General features: G+C 41.1%; 1 protein-coding gene across 1 annotated transcript in view; it reads right to left on the bottom strand.

The window, feature by feature from the left end:
- Positions 1-22,440, bottom strand: part of LOC134413411 (histone deacetylase 5-like) — a 168,745-nt gene that overhangs the window by 5,630 nt on the left and 140,675 nt on the right. Inside the window, exons 12-13 of the mRNA XM_063147590.1 lie at positions 12,943-13,027; positions 8,385-8,538 (exon numbers count right to left, since the gene is read on the bottom strand). Of these exons, the coding sequence (XP_063003660.1) occupies positions 8,385-8,538; positions 12,943-13,027 (239 nt within the window). The remainder of the gene's footprint in view (positions 1-8,384; positions 8,539-12,942; positions 13,028-22,440) is intronic.

Genomic DNA, 22,440 nt, shown 5'->3' with positions numbered 1-22,440 from the left:
GGTTTTTCTTTTCACTAAAGAAGGGGCAAGGACTGTGAAGCCCTTTGTATTACATCAATGTTTGGTTTATTAATGGAATACAAGTTTTCTTTTGGCTGCAATGGTCACAGTGACTTACACTGCAACCATGTTCATGTGTACTTGGAAGGAAGCCCTGCTGTCAACCAGTGTGATGTTTTGGCTTGGTACCAAACTAGGTGTCAAACTGGGCCTGAGAACATCAGGGTTCAAATACCCCTACCCCCACTCAGCCAATATGTTCACTGGGAGACTCTGGGACAATCATATGCTCAGCCTAAACATCCTCACAGGACTGTCATTTGGGTGACCATTTATGAATCGCCAAAAAATCCAGTCCCCGCCCAGCCTAACAGTTTGGGCGGGAAGCCGGCCATTGAGAGGGGGAGGAGCAGAAGGAAGGCATGTCTCGTGGCATGAAAAACGTGACCTATGTAGGGGTGGTGGTGGAGCTGAGCCTATAAAAGGCAGCCCGCCAGAGGCATCGGCCTCTTTCAATTTTGTCTCCCACCGTCCCACCCTTCTTCTAGTATGGGATTAGCCAATTGCTCCCTTTGGAGGGGGGGGCTGAGTAGGAATTTTTCCATTTCATGATTTTTGCCTACTCCATACTGGAGGTCTAATGTGAGAGGGTAGATAAGTAGGTTGATTGGCAGCAGGGATTTGCAGGAATTGCATATATTAGAGAGGGACAGTGAACACTCTGGTACCTTTTGGTGATTGGCATAGCCGGAGGACCTGCTCCTCGGGGGTTCCACAGCTCCCGTGTCAGGATATGGTATGCCTTTGGAGACCCTCCTATTTTCACCTACTCGCTGTCGTAATGGCAGTGGGCGGGGGTGTCATAGGGCGGTCTCCCCACACTTACAAAGTGTCATATAAGGAAGGAGCCGGCTTTCCTGACTCCTTGCTTTGGAGAGTGGCTCGCCCATAGGACAGGCATATGGCCTGAGATAAGGATTTGATTCCTGCACTTTCACATGCAGATCCAGGGAGGGATGAATCTACCTAATTATTAATAAAGAGGCCCTAGTTTAACCCAAGCTCTTGCGTCTATGTCTTTATTCTATGCTTCTGCATTCACTCGCAATAAAGGAAATGCAAAAAAGAGATGGAAAGAGGGATTTACATAAATTTTGCATATGCTAATTTATATATATAGATGCAAATTTAGAAGTATTTATTATCATTTATATAGTACATCTGACCATAGTGTAGAAGACTGTGACCATGGGACGTGAGTGTCTGCCTGTTCAGCCTGCTGCCCAGGTGCTAACTGCTTATTGGTAATAGTAGTTCATATGGCTCTCTGTATTTAAACCAGAATTGAGCAGGGCAACCTTTCAAATAGAGGACCATCCTCTGGTGGCCCTTCAAATGGAGGACTATGCTCTGTAAAAAAAAAGGGGGGGGGGAAATGGCCACCCCTAGTTGTCATGAGGATAAAAGGTGCAGGGAAACAGTCTATATAGTACTCTGACTCATACTGAAGGCAAGGCAGGATAAAGTTGTAATATTAGATAATAATACAGCCCTGTGTTCAATGGGGGCATGCTCCCATGCAAGAGTGCATAGGGTTACAGCCCCAGCTACTGAGTCAGGCAAACTGAGGAGATTTTCAAGCACCACAATGGATCCTTCAAGAGAACGAAGTCATTTTTCCACTGCACAATTCGACGTGATGAATGTATCCTGATTTCGCTTCAGATTGATGAAGTGTAATGAATATGGCAACTCCCTAAATCCCACTTCATAGATATTATTGTTATGTTTGTTTGTTTCTTCCTTCCTTCCTTCCACTCCCCAGTTCAATTGGTGCAAAAAGAAAAGAAAAAGAAAAAAAGAAAGGGAATAGCTGAAAAGGCCACAACGGATGTTCTGATGGCTTGCTTAATATATTTACACAAGAAAATGCATCATTAATCAGGGTGGGGGTGGGCAGTGGCTTTATTTAAGCTCTTAGCAAATCAATTACTGTTGAGTGGCAGTGGTTTCAAATTAGCACACACTCAAAATATGACAATTAGCTGCTAATTAGTTTAAACACTGAAATTTGATATGCTAAACTAATTACACTTTGTTTTCATTTGTCCAAAACTCGCCTTTATTTCACCATAAGAATTAGGTTCACTCAGACCTAAATTATGGCTTGCGTTTTCTTCCAAATCTCTCCACATTAGTAAAAGATGTTTCATGTTTACATCTTGGGGTGATAAAAAGAACTCTGCAATTCCTATAATTTTGGCTTCTCTTCCTACAACTCTTTGGGCTCTGTCATCATCATCATCATCATCATCATCATCATCATCATCATCATCATCATCACCACCACCTAAATTCTGCCGTAAGGAAAAAAAATCCCTGCAATGAAATTATACAAGCTAACGCTTATGGAAAATGAGCTTAATTTGTGAGGAAATTAATCATGTTTAATTCTGAACCCTATTTTGCATTACTGTTAAATATATCTTTTGTTTGTTTTACAAGGAGCAGAGTAATGTCAGGAAGAAAAATATGGGCAATAGAGATGTGCTGAAGGAATGTGATTAATGGTTCTGAGAAAAGGATAGGCAATCATACAGGTCACTGAGGGCCTGCCCTCTGAAGACCTTTGCGGACACTTTCAGTATTTTTCCTATACATATTTGTGTATTCATGAGGGCCAGCTACTTGTGTGTTATTGCTATTTAATGAAAACTAAAAGATTCAATAATCCATGCTAGGTATACTAGATTATTGTATGCATATATGGATATGCAGAAAACAAGCAGCCTTTTGCCTTTAAACCCTTCTGTAAGAGTTAGTTTACATCTGCAGCTTTTACAGCATTTTCTAACCATAGTGCTTAAAATTTCACTGTAATTCTTTAGTGTTTAGTAGGGGTGTGCATGGACCCCCCGCTCCGCCCAGCACCGCTCCACCCATTCTCCGCTCCTCTTCGCCGCGGAGCTCCGGCTCCGAATCGGAGCTCCTCAGTGGAGGGGAGTGGTGCCAGGTAAGGCCGGGAGAGGAGGGCGGGGGGGTTACTGGGCCCTGCCACTGTCGCCGCCCGTGCGGCAATGGCGGCAGAGCCCGGTAAGGGACCAAGGAGGAGGGGGGCCCTACCTGCCTCCGTCCGCGGTCCGTTGGCTTCTTCAATTGAGCCCGCGGTTCAGCCAGGAAGTCTGGTCTGCAAGTGCAGCCTAGACTTCCTGGTTGAACCGCGGGCTCAATTGAAGAAGCTGAGGGACCGCGGACGGAGGCAGGTAAGGGAGAGGAGGGGGGGGTTACCGGGCCCTGCCGCTGTGGCATTTGTTCCATTGTCATATTGCTCTAACAGTCAGGAAGTTTTTCCTGAGTCCAGCCAGAATCTGGCTTCCTGTAACTTGAGCCCATCATTCTGTGTCCTGCACTCTGGGATAATTGAGAAGAGATCCTGGCCCTCCTCTGTGTGACTTTTTTTTTTAACATAATTTTTATTTTCTAAACTTTCAAACAATACAAACAATACAGTATAAAACACTACTCCATAATACACAATAATACATACTAAACAATTTAATAAACATATATATTAACTTAATTTCATTTAATCTAATCATTGATTAACATTAACATGCTCCCCTGACCGCGGGATCTTATTCTAATTTCCAAAATCTCATTACTTCCTCTGGAGGTGTTTTCCCTCTCCCCTTTAATAATACAAAATCTAAAAACTGTTTCCATATTTCTTCAAAATCATTCGTTTTTATCATTCCTCTTCTAACTCTCATATTACATGTTAATTTATCATTAATAGCAATATCCCATATTTCTTTATAGCAATCTTCTATATGATAAACCCCTTGAACCTTCCAGTTCCTAGATATCATTAATCTTGCAGCTGTTAACAAATTCGTTATCAATTCTTTTGTCTCTTTATTACAATTCAGTTCTCCATACACTGATAACAATGCCACAGTTGGTGTCTCTTCTATCTCCATTCCTATAATATCTTTGATCTCATTAAACACCATTTTCCATAATTTTTGTACAAATTCACATTCCCACCACATATGTAAATACGATCCTTTCTCTTGACAACCTCTCCAGCATAATGCTGAGTTCGTCTTATTTATCATATTTAATTTCACTGGGGTTAGGCACCACCTCCAGACAAGCTTGTAATAATTTTCTTTTATCCTCACGGACATATTTCTCAAAACTCGTTGTTTCCATATCCCTTTCCAACTCTGTTGCCCAATTTGTTCCTTCAAATCAGTTTCCCATACCATCCTACCTATGCTTTCTGTCTCTCCCTTTTCCACTAATATTCTCTATATTTCACTCATTAGTCCTTTTATTGGTTTCTTTTCTCGTTTTCTTTTTTTAAAATCAACTCCTCATACTTAGTAATTCCTCTGCACTCTCCATTATCTTTTTGTGTGACAATTTTTCAAGTACTTGAAGAGTGCTATCATGTCTCCCCTCAGTTCTTTCAGTCTTTCCTCATAGGGCTTTGTTTCCAGGCCCCTGATCATCCTTGTTGCTCTCCTCTGATCCCCTCTAGCTTGTTTGCATCCTTCTTGAAGTGTGGCACCCAGAACTGGATACAATATTCAAGATATGGTCTAACCAGTGCCAAATAGAGAGGAACCAGAACCTCACGTGATTTGGAAGCTATACTTCTATTAATCAGGGTGCCTTAGACAAGCTACACAAAATGCCTCTTCAGTACAACCACAAACTCCCTCTTTCAGTTTTGTGTCCAGCTTTGCAGCAGAATACAAAAGAGTTCATCTGAAAGGGATTTAGTTTTTCTATCCCTCCTTCCCCTTCCTTTAACTCAGTGGAATAAGTCCAGTTCTACTACATTTGGACTCTCCTTTGCAGTGCAAATGTGCCAAAAGTATTTGGCATGAATAAATGTAAGAACTCTATAATGTCCTTTTTACAGAGTCACTTTCCTGACTTGATCAACTCATATATATAACTACACACACACACACACACACACACACACACACACACACACACACACACACACAGAGAGAGAGAGAGAGAGAGAGAGAGAGAGAGAGAGAGAGAGAGAGAGAGAGAGAGAGAGAGAGAGAGAGAGAGAGAGAGAGAGAGAGAGAGAGAGAGAGAGAGAGTTGTTCCATGCATGGAACTATTCACAAATCATGTTGAAATACTTGATCGGTGAAGTGTATTGGCAGTTGTTCTTTCATTTTATAGAACTGTTAAATTCATGTCCAAGTCAATCGTGTTAGGTCAGCGCAAAACAACAGCTGACAGGCAGGAGAAATGAACACTCCCTTCTTTATTCATTGATCACACTTCAACTGTAGGAAACAAAGTGTGGTTAGCCTCATTCATCGGAGGACAACTCCTAGTTTTGGCCAAGCTAATCCATCAATATGTTTTCTTTATCATAAGAGCTCATTTACATACATCTTAGTTATCCTTCTTACATCAAAGTGGTGTAAGTTTAAATTCAAAACACCTTAGTTGAGCTGCATAATATCCACTTAGGAGGTTAATACAACAAGAAGCACTTTCTGTTTAATCAGATCTTCACTTCATTTCCTAAATATATTTTTTCCAATTCAAATGTTATAATTCAAATGATATGCCTGGACACGTATAAGCCTATGCGAATGTTCTGAAGAATCACACTCCGTGGTCCCACCAATTCCGTTCCACTGGCTATATTCTTTTCCCTGTCCACCCACTCAAGACCACCTCTGATGTTCCATTTCCCCACTCAGTGTTAAAAGCATGTATAGAGAAGCAGCTAAAAAGTGACTGGATGACTTGCCCCTTTAGGCAAAAGAAGCAGAAAATACTTCCCAAATTATGTATGTATTTATATCCCATCTTTCTTCCAACATAAAACTCAAGGAACGACACATGGGGTTCTCAGGTGGCCTTTCATACAGCCAATGACAAGGTCTCAACCTGCTTAGCTTCAGCAAGGTTGCTGCATCATGTACCTTCAGACCATGTCCTGGGAGCTATCAACTCACTGCTGCAAAGACCCTACCATTTCCTTGACCTGTTCCTTTTAATTTTTGAAGACTGTGCACTCCCCATTTTCAGCACACATCTCCTACGCATGCCAAATGGGACTTGTCAATTTCCACTCCCTAAGATACAAAATTAACACCATTTTTGAAGCAAATGCATTTCCCCATTTATCCAGTTTCCATGGGGGCTGGCTATACTGTATAATCTATGGGAAACCTATGTGGGAAATGCACATTGAGGGGGGGGATGTGGTTAGGAGCTGGGAAATGTTTTGCAGGTTTATATGAATAAGTCTCCAAGATCATAATGGGGAGCTCCAGATAATGACACCCTAGCAGGGAGCCCAACTGGCCATGGATTGAGATATATATTCAATAAACAAAAACCTACAGTTTATAAAACAATGTTAAGGATGTACACTTTTCCACCAAGCACCAAAAAGCGGGGAAATTGGGAGTTAAGGCTCACCAGTCTTAACGCCACATCCTCCCTAAGGAGGCAGAAAGTACCAGTGAAATTCTCATTCTGCCAAAGCAGATAAACCATGAGGACAGGATGGAGAATAGGATATGCAGAGGTAACTGTGGGGTTGTGGAAAACTGATGACGAACAACTTAGAGCCACCTACTTCTTTTTTTGTTTAGAGCAGCCCTTCCCCAACCTTGCTTCTGGGTGAAGCATAGGGGGCTCAATTGAAACCCGGGCCTGCCGCCGGTGGACAAGGTAAGTCGCATCCCCCCCGGTCCCCCCCCCCCGCCACGCCAGGGCCCGCCACTGCACAAAGTGCAGCGGCGGCTCCAGGCAAGGCCCCTCACCCCACTTACCTCATCTCCTCAGGGATGAGCGCAGACTGCGCTCTCCCTGCTTCTTCCCTCTCTCCCTCTGGGGAATCTGACGCTGACGCGCATGCGTTAGCTTATCAGATTCCCCATAGGGAAACATGGGGATTTTAAAAAATTACTAAAAAATTGATGGAATGGTCTTTTGAAAAAAGAAAGGCCATTCCATCAATGGGGAGTATAGGGCAATGCAATCCAACTAATGGATTGCATGGGGAGGCTTCCAATTGAGCGCTATAAGTGCGGGGGGGAAAAAAAGTCGCTAACCCGGAAGTGTGCCTGATCAGATTGATACAGACATGCTTCCCCACCTTTTTCTTCTTTAAACTCCCATCCAGCCCTCAATATTCCAGCAATCTCCCTGAAACGCGCAGGGTTTGTAAAGCCAGCATTTCTTTCTGGCAGTACTGCGTTTCAGAAAGATTGCTGAAACATTTTTTTCATTTTAGGCTGCTAGGTTGACCCTCCCCCCAGTAACTCCATTTAACATGGCGGAATGTTCGTTTTACTGACCGTGGATAGCACACACGACTGTGCGCAGTGATATATATATATATATATATATATATATATATATATATATATATATATATATATGTTATTTAGTGAAATGACTAAACCAGCCGTGGAAATACATTTGTCATATTTTGTCACACTGCTTCTGACCGTATGAATATTGCCTTTTCAAACCCCATATTTTAATCCGGAGAAATTCTGCCACTGATTACTGTTATGTGGACACCAGTGCTTAAATTACCGGGGGGAGGGGAGCTGACCGTTTTTGTGATGGTTCCCCTAGTTACTGTTTAGAAGTTTTTTGAGGGGGCATGGTTTAGCTATAGGAAGAGCCAGGGAGTGGGGCTTGCAGATTTCATTAAGGGGCCTCAACCTCCTCCTGTCCTCAGCCACACACACACACACACTAAACTGAGCCCTGTTGGGCATGCTAATAAGTGGCAAGCATTTTGAATGGAATCACGGAAATAAGTTCCACATTCTCAGAGTGCAAAATTTACAGTATGCTGTGGCTCAGGGTTTGCGGAAGACATCTTGCTGCCTAGGGCAAAGAACAAGATAAGCCACCCTTCCCACACCATGTACAAAAGTTGACTAGACCAACAATTGAATCTTTATTCAACACCGACAATGGGACAGCATCTTCCGTCACACCTGAAGGCAATCGGCTAGCTTAGAGGCCACCTGGCACCCAACAGTTTCCTCCAACACCTTGCTGCCACCTCCCAGCATCTGCCACCCTGGGTGACTGCCTCACTCTGCTTAATGGTAGGGCTGGCCCTCTTGGGATTACAGGCTAGTTGTATTTGATGAAGGTCTGTATTAGTGTCACAACCCAAAGACAATGCAGAATGCTCTGCCACCTCTGGTTGTTCCAGTGTTGCCCAGAAAAAATCATGAAGTTTAGAGCATCAAAAAGATCCTGGACTTTAAAATCAAAAAGAAGCTGCACTTAAAATGTGTTTCTTCTTTCATACAACTCAAGCACTTCTGTGGCTTGTAGGTCTAAGATTTTGGACGTACCTGCCATGTTCTTGTGGAAAAGACTGTTCAACGTCCACTGAGAGTAAGGCCATAGCTGACACTGCCTCTGTCTCCTCTCTCTCTTGCTTCTGAGTCTCAGCCAGTTTACAGCTAACTGGCACCACATAAGGCTTCACAGACTTCCAGTACTTGCCTAAAGAAAATACATCACAATTTATGGGACTTGAGCTAGCATGGTGGTATATACCCCTAGTAATTGCTTAGGTACAACACAGAGTTCTTATAAATGTGTGAATGGTTGTAATTGGGATTTCAAACTGCTGTGATGAAGTTATGTTTCTGGATCCCACATTGCCAAGCTGGAAAGTGTTCTCTTTCCAAAGTCTATGTCAGAGCCTTCCTGAGAATGTAATAAACTGAAAGAACAGCACACAGTTTAATGAACTCCTTGTATCTGAGAAACAGCCAGCCATGGATTCTTTCTACAGAGCAAGAGCTTATTGCAATATCAGTATTTGCAAGAGCTGACACTGGTAAGAATAGTAGGCACATTTAATGCAACCATAAATAGGAGACAGAAAGAAAGAAAAAAAATCAGAGATTACTATAACAGGAACAGAAGTTAGGAATGCCAGAAGGGATTACACAGTTATGTTGCCAGAACAATCAGGATTGTTAGTCCTGGATGTTCTTTCGCCTCTAACCTCAGGGTATGTACTAATTTATTTAAAATTTTAATATATGTACTGGCTGCTGTTGGAGTCTTGCCATATATTATAAGGTGGCTTAGAAAAAGGTAGGCAAGGGAATATTAGTTCATTATATAATGTGTGGAATTAAAAGAAAAAAACTGAGCTTTTAGCTTGCAACAACAAGACGTCTTTGAAAAGTGAACCAAGTTATCCAGCTGAATGAAAAATAATCACGCGCAAATGGAACATTATTAATGGCACACATGTATTCTTCCTGGTACCATAACCTTTTGAGTGCTTACTGATTTCCAGATGGATGGCATCTGGAAGTCCAAAGTGTGTGGAAGTGCTGGCAAGCCAACATTCCTTTCAAAGACATGCCAGTAGCTGGGGCACAGGTTGAGTTTGAGTGTATACCCAGGAACTAGGTGGCCTCACGATTTAGGACAATGTCCTCAGAAGAACCCCAGAGAATTCACATCTACTTTGAAAAATTGCTACACCCTTTAAGGACCAATACCAGGTAGCAAGTGAAAAACACATACATACACACATACCACATTGTATACAATGCCTCCTCAGTGTAGAGGTCCAAGTTGCTGGGGAACTAGGGCTAAAATGAAATTTTGCATACATTTTAATTTGCCATTTTCAGAGTTCATCTTTGAGTGCTTGAATTAGGGCAATTTTCTTTGCTTTTGATATTTATGAATCATGCAGTTGAGCTGTGTTTTTACTGAGTTGCATCGAATGGCGTCCCTCTGCTAGTGCAAAGTTTCTACCACTTGCAGAAAACACCTTTTTGTTGTGCATCCAATACTTGATTCCACTTGCACAAGCTGTTGTAGAAAGCATTAGCAACCTATTGCATAAAGCATTCCACAACCTATTGCAAAGGCCTTCTGCAAAGCATTGCACAACTTATTATGACTTCATTAAGCCAGGTGTTACTTAAGCTACCAGAACCACTCAAACTCTTGTTTTTCCATAACGTTGGATATAATCCTTTGTCAAGATGAACTCAATACTTTGGTTGTTGATGATGTTTTCTTTTCCCCATACTAAATATTAGGATCTCCCCATGTGAGCCTGCATTCAAATCCAATATGCACCACCTAAAACTGATGTAGTAGTATCACCTCAGGCCAGTTGGTATGATCCTTGAGGAGCTGGATGGGGACTTGTTTCCCAAAGCCAAGATCGATCAATAGATCCTAACTCTCAGATAGTTCTGGATTGTGGAACTCCCACTCACCATGCCCTTAGCCAGTGGACTGGGATGCAAGCCTGTTTCATGGATGAAACAGGAGATCTGTACTTCCCAAAAGCAAAGAGATGAGTTAATTGGGCATATCTGTAGCATTGTTGAAGATGTTCAACAGCAAGGACTCAGAACTATGCTGGATGTCAACTCCTTCCCTCAACATTTGGGATGGAACATAGCTTCAAAACTTTAAGGATTGATTTCATCCACAAACAAAACAGGTGTCATCTCAAAAGTAGCCAAAAGGCCAGATGGAAGGAAAAGTACAACCTGCTTCATCAACAGTTAGCATGATGTGGAGGCAGCTTTTTTGAAATGTAGCCCCATGACCATTTCAGTTGTTAGCAGGATCTTTCTGTACCAGCGAATTTTAGGGGGATAAAGCTGAAAGCATATTAAGTATCTTATAAAAAAATCAGGTTAAGTGATAGAAGCTTGGCTTTTCTCCAAAGGTGTAAAATCCATGACTAAAAACGACATATATAAAGCACTAACCAATTGCTAGGTCTGGCAAACTGTATTTGAAAAAAAAAAAAAGACAAAAACATTCTCTATAAATGGTACATTTAGAGACTATAATCTCTATTCATTAAAACAAAACAAAAAATTATTAAAAAGTTATATAGGCATTCATTCCAGAATGTTCCCACAGAACATTCATGCAACAGTCAGACTTTGCCATGAACAAGCAATTCAAACCCCATTATTTATGGGCTTCAGAGTTTGCAAAGTGGGTGGGGGGTTGCTAGAAAAACAGATGTGCAAGAAAACCAGATCTGTTGGCATAGGAATAATACCCTGTTCTGCCATAAAAGAAATGAACCCATGTTCACCGCTGGAGTTTTGCAAGGGCATTAATAAAAGAAAGTAATAGGAACTCACAAGCTGGGTTCTGCTCTTTTGACTGTACTCCTTTGGATTGGGGCCTTCTCTCGCCCTAGAGTTTTAAGCCACTGGTTATTGGCAAGATGTATGAGGTGTTGAACTTATTCAGTTTTTATAAGATTTTCCCAACAGACACCACAAGAGGCAGAAAATCCAAAGGTCAGTCTTTCTGGTGCTGACCCTGGCCCTAGAGTGCAACCCTATGCATATTTAGACAGAAAGAAGTCCTACAACTCCCAGCATTCCCCAGCCAGCCTGACTGGGGAATGTTGGGAGTTGCACAACTTCTTTCTTGCCAAACATGTATACATTGCACCCTTAATGGCTAATAATTGCCATTTCAGGTCTCATTCCATTTAGAAATGCTTCAAATTTGCTTGAACTATTTTTGCCCCAATAAGAACTCTGTGATGTGTGCCAATAGTAAAGACACCTTCATCTCCCCTATCTCATTTGGTGAAATCAACACAATACTCAACCCTCTGCTTTTGCTCTGATGGTTGTCCCTTGAAAGACAGGTTGAAAATGTAGAGTAACACTCACAAAATTGTGTTATTTTTTTAAAAAAAAAATATCCAAAAACATAAACTTGTGAACCGCCCAGAGAGCTCTGGCTATTGGGAGGTATAGAAATGTAATAAATAAATAAATAAATTATTTTAATTATTAACATGACAGCTTGGGAAATAGACTTTTTTCTTGGAGTATCAGAGTCAGATACTTCTGAATATTTATTATGAGAGACTTGTTAACAGATCAGCTGTGCTGAAGAAATTGACAGCATGAGCATACATTGCAAAGAATGCATCTTACAAATGCATCAATGCACTATACGAACATAGACAAATTAATACTAAATTTCATTTATCAAAACTTTGGAATATATTTGATTGCCTATATGTACTATACCAGCGACAGACAATTTATGGCCCTCTAGATGTTTGGCCTACAACTCCCATCAACTATAGCCAGTACAGCCAGTTGTGCAGATCATGAAAGTTGTTGGCCAAAACATCTGGTGTGGTACCCTTGTACTATACCCAACATATAAATCCACATCAGCATATCTGGGAGTATCAAATGTTCTCAGAGACCAATCCAATCAGTCCTTTATGCACAAGTCTAGATATGGACAGCTGTCCCATGAGTAAAGCTGTCCACTTATGGGAGGTCTGCCAACGGACAGAGGAAGCCAGGAAACTCCTGAGCATGGAACTGGATCACGTCTTTAGTATATGAATATTATCCAGACTATTCAGATAAACTGGATTGCATATGTATTTTTCTAATGTTCATGTATCTTGCAGAACCATTCTCCGTGAGTCCTGCCAAAGGAAGTGAGGCAGGTGGCTACCAGGAGGAAGGCCTTCACCGCTGTGGCACCCCGGTTGTGGAATGAGCTCCCTAAGGAGGTTCGCCTGGCACCTACACTATATTTTTTTAGACACCAGGTGAAGACTTTTTTTTTATTCTCTCAGTATTTTAACAGTCTACAAATTAATTTTAACTTTGCTGTTTAAAACTTGTATTTTAAATTTGCATTTCTTCACTGCTGCTGATTTTAACCTGGTTGTGCTTTTATACTGCATTTTATATCATGTTTTTATACTGTTATTTTATACTTTGAATGGTTTAAATTTTTTGTGAACCGCCCAGGGAGCTTCTGCTATTGGGAGGTATAAAAATGCAATAAGTAAATAAATAAAACAAGATCCAATACAGAAACACTGAAGTTCAAATAAATCCCGAAACTTACTGTGGATTTCAGTAGTCTTTTGCAAAGAAACCATCGCATTTACATTAGGGGTTTGATGGAGGATATCTTCAGAGAGGGGCTCCAGCTGCAAGAATAGAACAATTTAAGTGCAATTTTTTTTTTTACTATAAATATGCAGGAAGCCACATGGTAGCAAAGCACACTGAAAATGCTTAATCCTCGTGAAAATTCTCAGCAGAGAAGTAGCTAACTTGTTGAGGGGATTCCTCCCACTGAGGACACAGTTTTGCTTTCTGTTTTTCAGCCATGTAATTGAATTCCAAGGGGCCTTTCCAGTGACTGCAAGACTAATCTATGGAGTCTCTCGAGCAGGTGCAGGCCTGTGTATTAGTCATTTAAAAATGCTAGTTATTTGGGTAATTTTTGTAGGCTCCTCACAAATCAAATTCCATTGTGTGTCTCTGTGCAGCTGTATGCCAAAACAAAACTTTGCTGAAGTCGCCTTAGAACTGAAACGGGCATGCCATTGTTCTTATTCCACCCGCAACCCTCCTTCAGTGTAGCCATAATTCATAGAAGGAAAAATCAGGAATGAAGTTTACACACCCCGAATACTGGGTTGGATCCAGATTTATGCTGGATCAACTGTGCTGATGGAAGTGGACTTCCCTGCTCCCTCCTTCCCACGGTAGCCCCTCCTAAAAATGCTACACAGAGAGTCAGGGCCCTCTGCTGAATGGGATGAGATATAGTGTGTGGGAGAGGGGATACCCAAAATTGGGCGAAAGAACATTCCACAAAGGGAGCCCTTCCTCTTGAGGAAGACAGATCCTGGATTCAACCCATTGTAATTCATAAAGATTATAAAATATGTGTGGGTAGACATAATATTGCACCAAAACAACAGTGTATATGCAATGAAATCCCACTAGTACCACTTCAGTTATTGACCACACACATACAAAAATTTGCCCTCAGGTCTGTCCTTCATTTGTGCATATTATTTTGCAATAGCTGTGTTATTTTATTTATTTACTCTTGTTTGCATATCATATCCCATTTGAATAGGTGTCTTTGTGGCATACGGCAAGCCACACTCATTCATTACATAAGGGGATTTGTCACACCAGTCTGCAGCCAGAGAATCCTTATGACCCTGAGCAGGCTTCTGCAGCCGTAGGCACACAAATGTGAACCACTGTGTTGGTACAGGTGGGTTACTGCATATATACAAAAAGGTTGTTACAATCACTTTCAAAGAATCAATACAATATATAAAATGAATAATTAGAGTCCTCTAGTTGTCTCTCTTTGCAGAACAACTGGATGGTGTGATGACCATTTTTTTAGGGCATGCGCCATATGTACAGTTTGGCTTCTGTATTGCACACAGTTGGATTGGGATGAATGTTTTTCAAATGGGGTGAGAATTTGTGTCTATGGTGCTGGATCTACAATGGCTATTCACACATGCAAGTCATCAGTAGAGATGGCAGTCACTGAGTGAACCAGTCTTTAGTAATGTAAGACCTGTAGTCAGTGGGGGTGTGGGGTTATCTACACAGAGCATTTACTCCGGTTCTACTCCACCCCAAGTCGATCTGGTGAGATGACACACGCCCTTATCTGTAGCCAGTGTAACATTTTTTTGCCCTAAATCCATCCCCCACTCCCCTAAACTTATTTTGTAATGGATTTTATCATCACTGTGGATTCAGTACAGTTTGGGAGTCCATGTGACCTCAGCTGGCTTCAGCATGGGCTGGTGGAAACAGCACTGAATAACTGAAGGCAACGTTGTGCATGGCAGGGGCATGGTGAGAGCAGAAGACTGAAAAACATGGCTACTTGGAAGTAACTCATTGCCTTTCATTGCACTGAGTGGGTAGGGGAGCCAGCCCTGCTGCTTTGAAACTGCGCTGTTGTGGATGTGGACTCAATCGCTACCTTTCCATTCTTTACTTCTACACTATTTCACATTGTGTAGTTGTGGAAACCTGTTGATTCAAAGTTTTGCAACTACGAAGGAGCACAGCTGAGAGAGGGTGGGCACCTGCTGATTCAAAGATGCAGAGGTGCACGGATACATCCTTTCACTGCTACAGAGTTGAACAGAAGAAAAGAAATTACTTTTAGAAGCCCATTGAGAGTTGCTATTTGCTGTGCATTACAGCCATATAACTGTTCCTGTGAAGTTTTGGGGCAGGATATTCCATGTTCATTCCTGTCCATGTATTGTCGCTCTGCAACTGCATTGCTGTGGTTTGGGGAAGGGCGGTTATCAGCAGTGAAAGCAGATGCCCCCTGGGGGAAAATGGCATCATGAAGAAATCATTAGTCCAAGGCACTTTGATCTTTCCAGCTCCCTTCCTTGCACATGATAATCTGGATCTTGTATGATCAATGAAAAGGAGTTAATGTGTAGGGTGAAGGGAGATCCTACTTTGAGGGCAGAAACTGACTATACAAGTGTGTTCCCAACCTTGGGTTCCAAAAGTGTTGAAACACAATTCCCATCATCTGCAGCCAGCATGGTCAGTAGTTGGGGTGATTGGAACTGCAGTCCATCAACAGCTGAAGACCCAAGGTTGAGAACCACTGAAGGCTATGAGCTTGAGACAGTGGCCTTAGTTAGACCTACCTTAAATCCAGGATGGAGGAAGGAAGATCTCGCGTTGTGTTTAACGCGAGATCCCTCCTCCGTTTACACATCAGGCGTGACGACCTCAAAGGAAGAGAGGCGTTGCGCCCGCCATTTTTTATTTATTTAAAGGAGAAGCAGCACACAAACGCTCGTGCACTGAAGGTATTTTTTAAAATTTAATTTAGTTTCCCCGCTCCCCACACCCTAACCCCGATGGGTGCAGCTCTCAGTTCCGCGTGAAGAATTGTGCAGAGCTGGGTCAAACCGTGGCAATGGGCCACATGTTCCACGGTCTCGGGCTCAGCCCGGGACTGCGGAAAAAGTGGGCCCAAAGAGGAGGGCTCTATCCTGGGGCAAGGGAGGGATCATCCCTCCCTGATCCCGGGATCCCCTGTGCATCATGTAAACGCACAGGGACGATCCTGGGGTTCTCCCCGTGATAAAGCCCGGTCTAGCTAAGGCCAGAGCTATAAGGTTCAATTTAAGGGTTTCTCCTGTAAAATGGCTGGCAACTCATTTAAGAACATCAGAGATGGCTTTTATTCTCTCGTCAGCTTCTGCTCCATGTCAGGAAAACCTCATCTGGCTCCAGAGGTAGGATCAATGCACATTTACCTGATTTGACCCAGATGCACCATTGCTATGAAAACACCAGTAAAAAAAAAGAAGCCAGTGAATTGTACTAAGCTCTGTTCTTCCGGAGAGGAGATGGGAAAGAGAGAGAGAGAGACTGTCTGCATAACGGAGAATAGTTTCTGATGGCAGTGATCCATTTTTTTAAAATCATTAAACCAAATAGAGAAGAGGGTGTCCCTGGAAAATATCATGAGACCCAGCAGTGAACAAAAGGAATCACTCTACAGCTGACAGGCATAGCACTGTCACCTTCACTCCCACACTTCTTGGCATTCTATTAGCTCTGGAGCCAAAGAGCACACACACACAAAAGCCCTGCAAAAGAGCTGGAAATACATCTTTATAAAAGAATTTTGCATAAACAACTGTCTAAGGTCAGCCCAGGAGCAACAAAGCCATTTGATGGATAGGCCTGAAAAGATACCCCAAGGAATATTTTTCAAAGTGTTAAAGCTAGCCCATTTGGCCTCCATGGATGCTTTCTTATAGCTACTTCCAGATAAATCTGTTTGCATGAGCAAAGGATTTTCAAAGAAATGGCATCTCCAAGTAGGCCAGGTAAAGGTTGCCAAAGCTCTGCCGTGCCTTTACAAGCAGATGTGAGCGAACCAGATCAAGCAGTTTTAAAATACTTGGGCAAGATGGGAGATTTGAGGGCGGAGGTGAGATAAATAGAAGGAAGGAGCTGCCTTATACTGAATAGGCCACTGCTCTATCTAGCTCACTGTTGTTAATATCATCTATCTGCCACTAGCTCTCCAGTGTCTCAAGAGGTTCATCATCTGATCCCTTGAGGTCTGAGTAATCACACCTCCATTGGCTGTGCTGCTTCATTATAATGCCCCGTCCTAAACTTTATTATTATTATTATTATTATTATTATTATTATTATTATTATTATTATTATTTCTCGCTCATGTTGGTTTTTCTAGACAGACATGATGGGCTTTGCCAAGTCATGTTGTCTTTTACAGACACAGGAATTTCATGACAATTGAGCATGTTTTAATTATGACTCCTTTCTGGATGTTGTTGTGGATGTATTTTGGTAGGCCCAGTTTCTGAAGGTTTTCTGTATAGTTTTTTGATTTATTTATTTATTTATTTATTACATTTTTATACCGCCCAATAGCCGAAGCTCTCTGGGTGGTTCACAAAAATTAAAACTTTGATGTGATGTCACTAATGGAATCATTGTGACCTTTTCCTATTGCCATAGTTCTTTGACTTCCATAGCCAGTGGTGTATATTTTCCTCTCTTTTCCTCTTCCTTTTCAACACATTTGTCATTCGGTATTGCTATGTCGATGAGGTATGTTTTTTCTTTTCTTTTTTGTCTATGACCATTATGTCTGATCAGTTGTAAGGTATTGTTTTGTCGGTATGAATTGTTCTGTCCCAGTATATTTTATCATCTGCATTTTCCAAGTTTGTTTCAGGTGAGTATGTACAGTATGGTGTAGGTTGTTTGATAAGGTTGAATTTGATGGCCAGTTGTTGGTGAATTATTTGTGCAGCTGTATTTTGTCTTTCCATATAGTCCATTCCTGTCAGATTATTATTATTATTATTATTATTATTATTATTAATAATAATAATAATAATAATAATAATAATTCAATTTATGAGTTGCCTTCTAAGGGCGACATACATACAATCAAATGTAATAAAGCCAGTGATAAAAGACATAACAAAAATAATTTTAAAAGCAGCAACAACAATCATTCGAAATAATTTTGAAGGGAAGCAGCTGAAACATGGGAAAATGTCATTTTAAAATGCAGCTTTACTTGGAATAAGGCTCAATTTGTTTTTATTCAGTTTGCTTATTTAAAGTAAATCTACTTCTTTGATAAGCTTGATTGAACTGATTTTATTTAAGGGAATGTAGATTCTAAGTTTGGGAAGAGGGTGGTCAAGTCTTTAATATCCACCTTAGGAGAAGATCAGTCCAGTCTTCCATATTTAGATTACAACTGGTCCTAATAAAAGTGCCCTTGCTGTCTTGTCAAAAGTATTTCTTTTTTAAAAACAACAACAACTACTCTACAGATGAGCATATGATAATAAATTTTGATGCATTAATTTAGGGGCTACTGGGAAAAATCACCCTTCTACTAAATGAGGTATCTCAAATTACCTAAAACAATATGGCACGCTGAACAACTTGTCTGTTTGCAAGCCATTTTTTTTCTAATTAGCTGAAACCATCATTCCTTTTGTTTTGACAGGTGCCTGTGTAATGGATGTGTTCTAAAATCACTAGCCTAATGCTTCAGGGATATTTGGCAGCAGCTTAACCTGCCCCCCTTTCCCTTCTCTCTCTAATTCATGAATTAAGGATTTCAGTATTTTTATTTCAGATTTCAGGAGGAACCCAACTGCTTAATCTTTTTACACCTCTCGAGAGGGATTTCTTCTAAGGTGCTACCTGGGGTGGGAAGTGGAAAAGAAACTTCTGAACAGTGTTTCCTTTCCAAACAAAACAAAACAGAAACAAAACAAAACCACCCAAGCCCTATTCAGGCGTTATGTGTTTGAATGCATGGAAGGGGAGGAGGCTGTACACGCTGCACCCCTGACATTTCCAAATTGAGTGGGAAGATCTGAGGGGGATTCTTTCTGTGATTGAATAAGGGACAAAACAAACATTCATAGTGACATCGCTCTCTCTCTCTCCCCACTCCCTTCATTTTTACTTTAGAGTTGGTTCAGGGCCTCCAATCTGGGTCAGGATGCTAGCGTGGGGGTGGGGGTGGGGTTAAGTTCTGCATCAGGGCCTTGCACCTATTCTAGAATAAAAATTAAAAAAGAAAAAAGAGGGGAGAGCTGTAGCTGCTAGACTATGGATGGCCGTCAGTTTCACTTCCTCCCATATTTGAATATTTTAAAAAAACGCATGTTCTTTCTCTCCAAAATATGAACTTTGCAAAATCTGGTAAATTCTGATCAAAAATAAACTGAAACTAAATTCTCACCAATCTGCATCAGCAAAATTCATTAGGTATAGCTGTTCCCAGCATGGAGAGGACTGTGTTGCACCATATAACTATTAAAGGATTTACAGAGGAGGCTGCCATTAAAAAAGAGGTGGCAACTCTAATTCAGCACTAACATTGTTGAATATGTAGAGATTCAAACCTAGACATTTAAGAGCTAAACACTCAAAGCTCCGGGTCCAATGAATGAATCTGTCAGTTCCAGTTTCTTCCATTTTTAAAAAATCTCAAATTCTTTTTGTCCTGAACATGGAGAACTTTGTGAATTTTTGTAAATTCTTATCAAAAAACAATCTAAAATGAAATTATCACCCATCCCTATGCTATAGACAGAGTTATAGGGCTGTTAATCGACTTTTAATCTGCTGCATCTACTTTTGGTTTCATTGCAGAATTAAGATCCAAACACTACATGGGGAGCATTTGCTTTTCTGCTACATAACCTCTAGGTGTCACTGTGATATAGCAGAATAGCACAAAATACACAAGTGGAAATTCTGCTTCCTTTCACTTTCACAATGAAATGCCACATTTTCCCTGCTCCTGAAAAACAACCACCAAAAAACCCTCACCAAAAGTGTTGGATAGATACAGAAGCAAAAATGGAGAGTCAAGATTCCATCTAAATCCTGAGTAGGGAATGATGAGTGCATGAGAAATGCCTCATGTAGAAAAGCATGTCTGTTTTGGCCCTGAATGCATTTAGTATCTCTGCAGTGATGAGGAACCCAGATGGTGCAGGATTCCCAGTCGTGAGGAGGATTCTAAGTGTGTTTCGTTGACTGAGTGAAGATTTCCCCTTCAGACATTCTCACTCAACATGGGAAGGTTTGGGTTGGAACTAGCACACACAGGGACATCTTCCACCCACCCACTGCATGTTCAGTTTGAATGCCTCAATAGGTCTCCAGAAACCTGGGCTTTGGATACCCACATAGCCTCAACCCATTTCCACATCTTTTTTTTATATAAATAGTGATGATAAGCTTCTTTGGGAGGAAGGCCAGTGGTTCTCACAGTTTTATTCTGAAACTTAAAAAATAAGTTGAAACTTAGAAGTAGGTCCCATTGGTTTCACTGGAATGCAAGTAAGTGTGATTTGGATCCAAGTTAGGTTTCTGTGTAATTTCCACATTTGGGCTGTGATCCAAAGCACACATTCTTGGAAATCAAATACACTGAAATTAATGGGACTCACTTCCAAATCAAATGTATTTAGAACCGAGGCGTAATATTCAAGGGAAACAGGGTTGGTTTTGATGGTGCATTAAGTCGCCTGTGGCAGCAAAATTGAAGGGGCATCCATCATGCCAGAACAGCTCATGAGTCTCAACTCTTGTACTGCTTTTACAGCATGGCTAAAGTGAGAGGGCAACACAGAATCTTCTGCAATGGCACTGTGGTGAGGAGGCTTGGGTAGTACTTTCAGATGACACAGGGGATGCTGGCTGCTCTCAAGCCAGCAGGAAATTTTGAGTTGGCTGGGAGGGAAATTTGAACACACAGACGAATAACTGGAGTAATGATTCACACCTCAACAAAACAAATTAATTTTTGATTAGTTCTGATTTGTCAGCAGCTTCATGCAAGAATTTCCTGTTACTCCCTCTTTTTCCCCTTTTTCACCCTCTTTTTTTTTGGGGGGGGTAAAACAGGCTACTTGGTTTATACTTGCTTTGATACGTTTTCTCCCAAACGATCCTACCCACTTACTAAGATCATCTGGGAATGGGTGAATTTGTCAATTTCAATTTTGTCTCACATTCAATTAAAAAAATCTTACATTCTTTCCCTCCAAAATATGGAAGACTTAGCAAATTTTGGTAAATTCTGATCTCCCAAATATGAAGTACTTTGCAAAGTTGGTAAATTCTGATCAGAAACAAAATTCTCACCTTAACTGTAGTCTGACCGTATGAAAAGGAGGACAGAGCTCCTGTATCTTTAACTGTTGTATTGAAAAGGGAATTTCTGCAGGTGTCATTTGTATATATGGAGAACCTGATGAAATTTCCTCATCATCACAACAGTTAAAGCTGCAGGTGCCCTGCCCTCCTTTAAATCTTGTCACTCTAGTATAGCTCCTGTAACTATAACTGGTGTGATGAGGAGGAAATTTCACCAGGTTCTCCATATATACAAATGACACCTGCTGAAATTCCCTTTTCTATGCAACTGTTAAAAATACAGGAGCTCTGTCCTCTTTTTCATATGGTCACCCTACCTAACTGCACCATTCAAATTTAATAGGTACAGTTATTTCCATCATGGAGAGACCATGTTGTTGTTGTATCTGCCTGCCATGTAGCTTTTAAAGATGAGGAGCCTGCCAGGAAAAAAGGAGGTGGCAACCCTAATATACAGGAATTCAAATCAAGATTTTGAAGTGCTATGCATTCAAAAATCCTGGGCCAGTATAGACTAATCTGTCAATTTCAGTTTCTCCCACATTCAAAATGTATAAATCTAAAGTTCTTATTTTCCCTAATATGGAGAAGTTTCAAAATTTTGATAAATGCTCATCAAAACTAAACTGAAATAAGATTCTCACCCATTCCAAAGATCATCATTGGAGGGCCTCTTACGTGCCCCAACACTGGAATCAGTTTGGACTCAGTCTTTCTCTGCGACTCTGCACCTAAACTTTGGGGTCTCCTTTCTAGGAAAGACCACTTTCATAGTTCTTTGTTGGTCTTCCACAAGATGAGAGCATAATCCAACAATGTCTACTCAGAAGTAAGTCCCACTGAATTCAATGTGACTTACTCCCAGGTAATGCAGGTAGGATTGCCATAAAAGATCTTCATGAAAAAGTCTTTGGGTTTGGTTTGGTTTTTTAGGTGCCCTGTATGAAATGTGGAATGTTTGAGCTTCCTAGGCTGCTTTTACATAGAGTGACCATATGAAAAAGAGGACACGGCTCCTGTATCTTTAACAGTTCTATAGAAAAGGGAATTTCAGTAGGTGTCCTTTGTATGCATGCAGCACCTGGTGAAACTCCCTCTTCATCACAACAGTTAAAGCTGCAGGATCCTTGTTCTCTTTTGTATTTGGTCAAGAGGGCAGGGCTCCTGTTAAAGATACAGGAGCCCTGTCCTCCTTTTCACGTGGTCACCCTGCTATTACATATCTACATGCATGCATACATAATACAATACTTGTTAATGAATTCTTTATTGTTGTCTTTGTAATCAACCCTACTTTTAAAATATTTTTAAGCAGTCTTGAACATGAATAGAAAGAATAACATGACACAAA

Source organism: Elgaria multicarinata, chromosome 1, assembly GCF_023053635.1.
Source record: "Elgaria multicarinata webbii isolate HBS135686 ecotype San Diego chromosome 1, rElgMul1.1.pri, whole genome shotgun sequence".
Classification (NCBI taxonomy): domain Eukaryota; kingdom Metazoa; phylum Chordata; class Lepidosauria; order Squamata; family Anguidae; genus Elgaria; species Elgaria multicarinata.
Note: the sequence above shows the minus strand (reverse complement) of the source record. Positions and strands in the feature narration are given on the sequence as shown.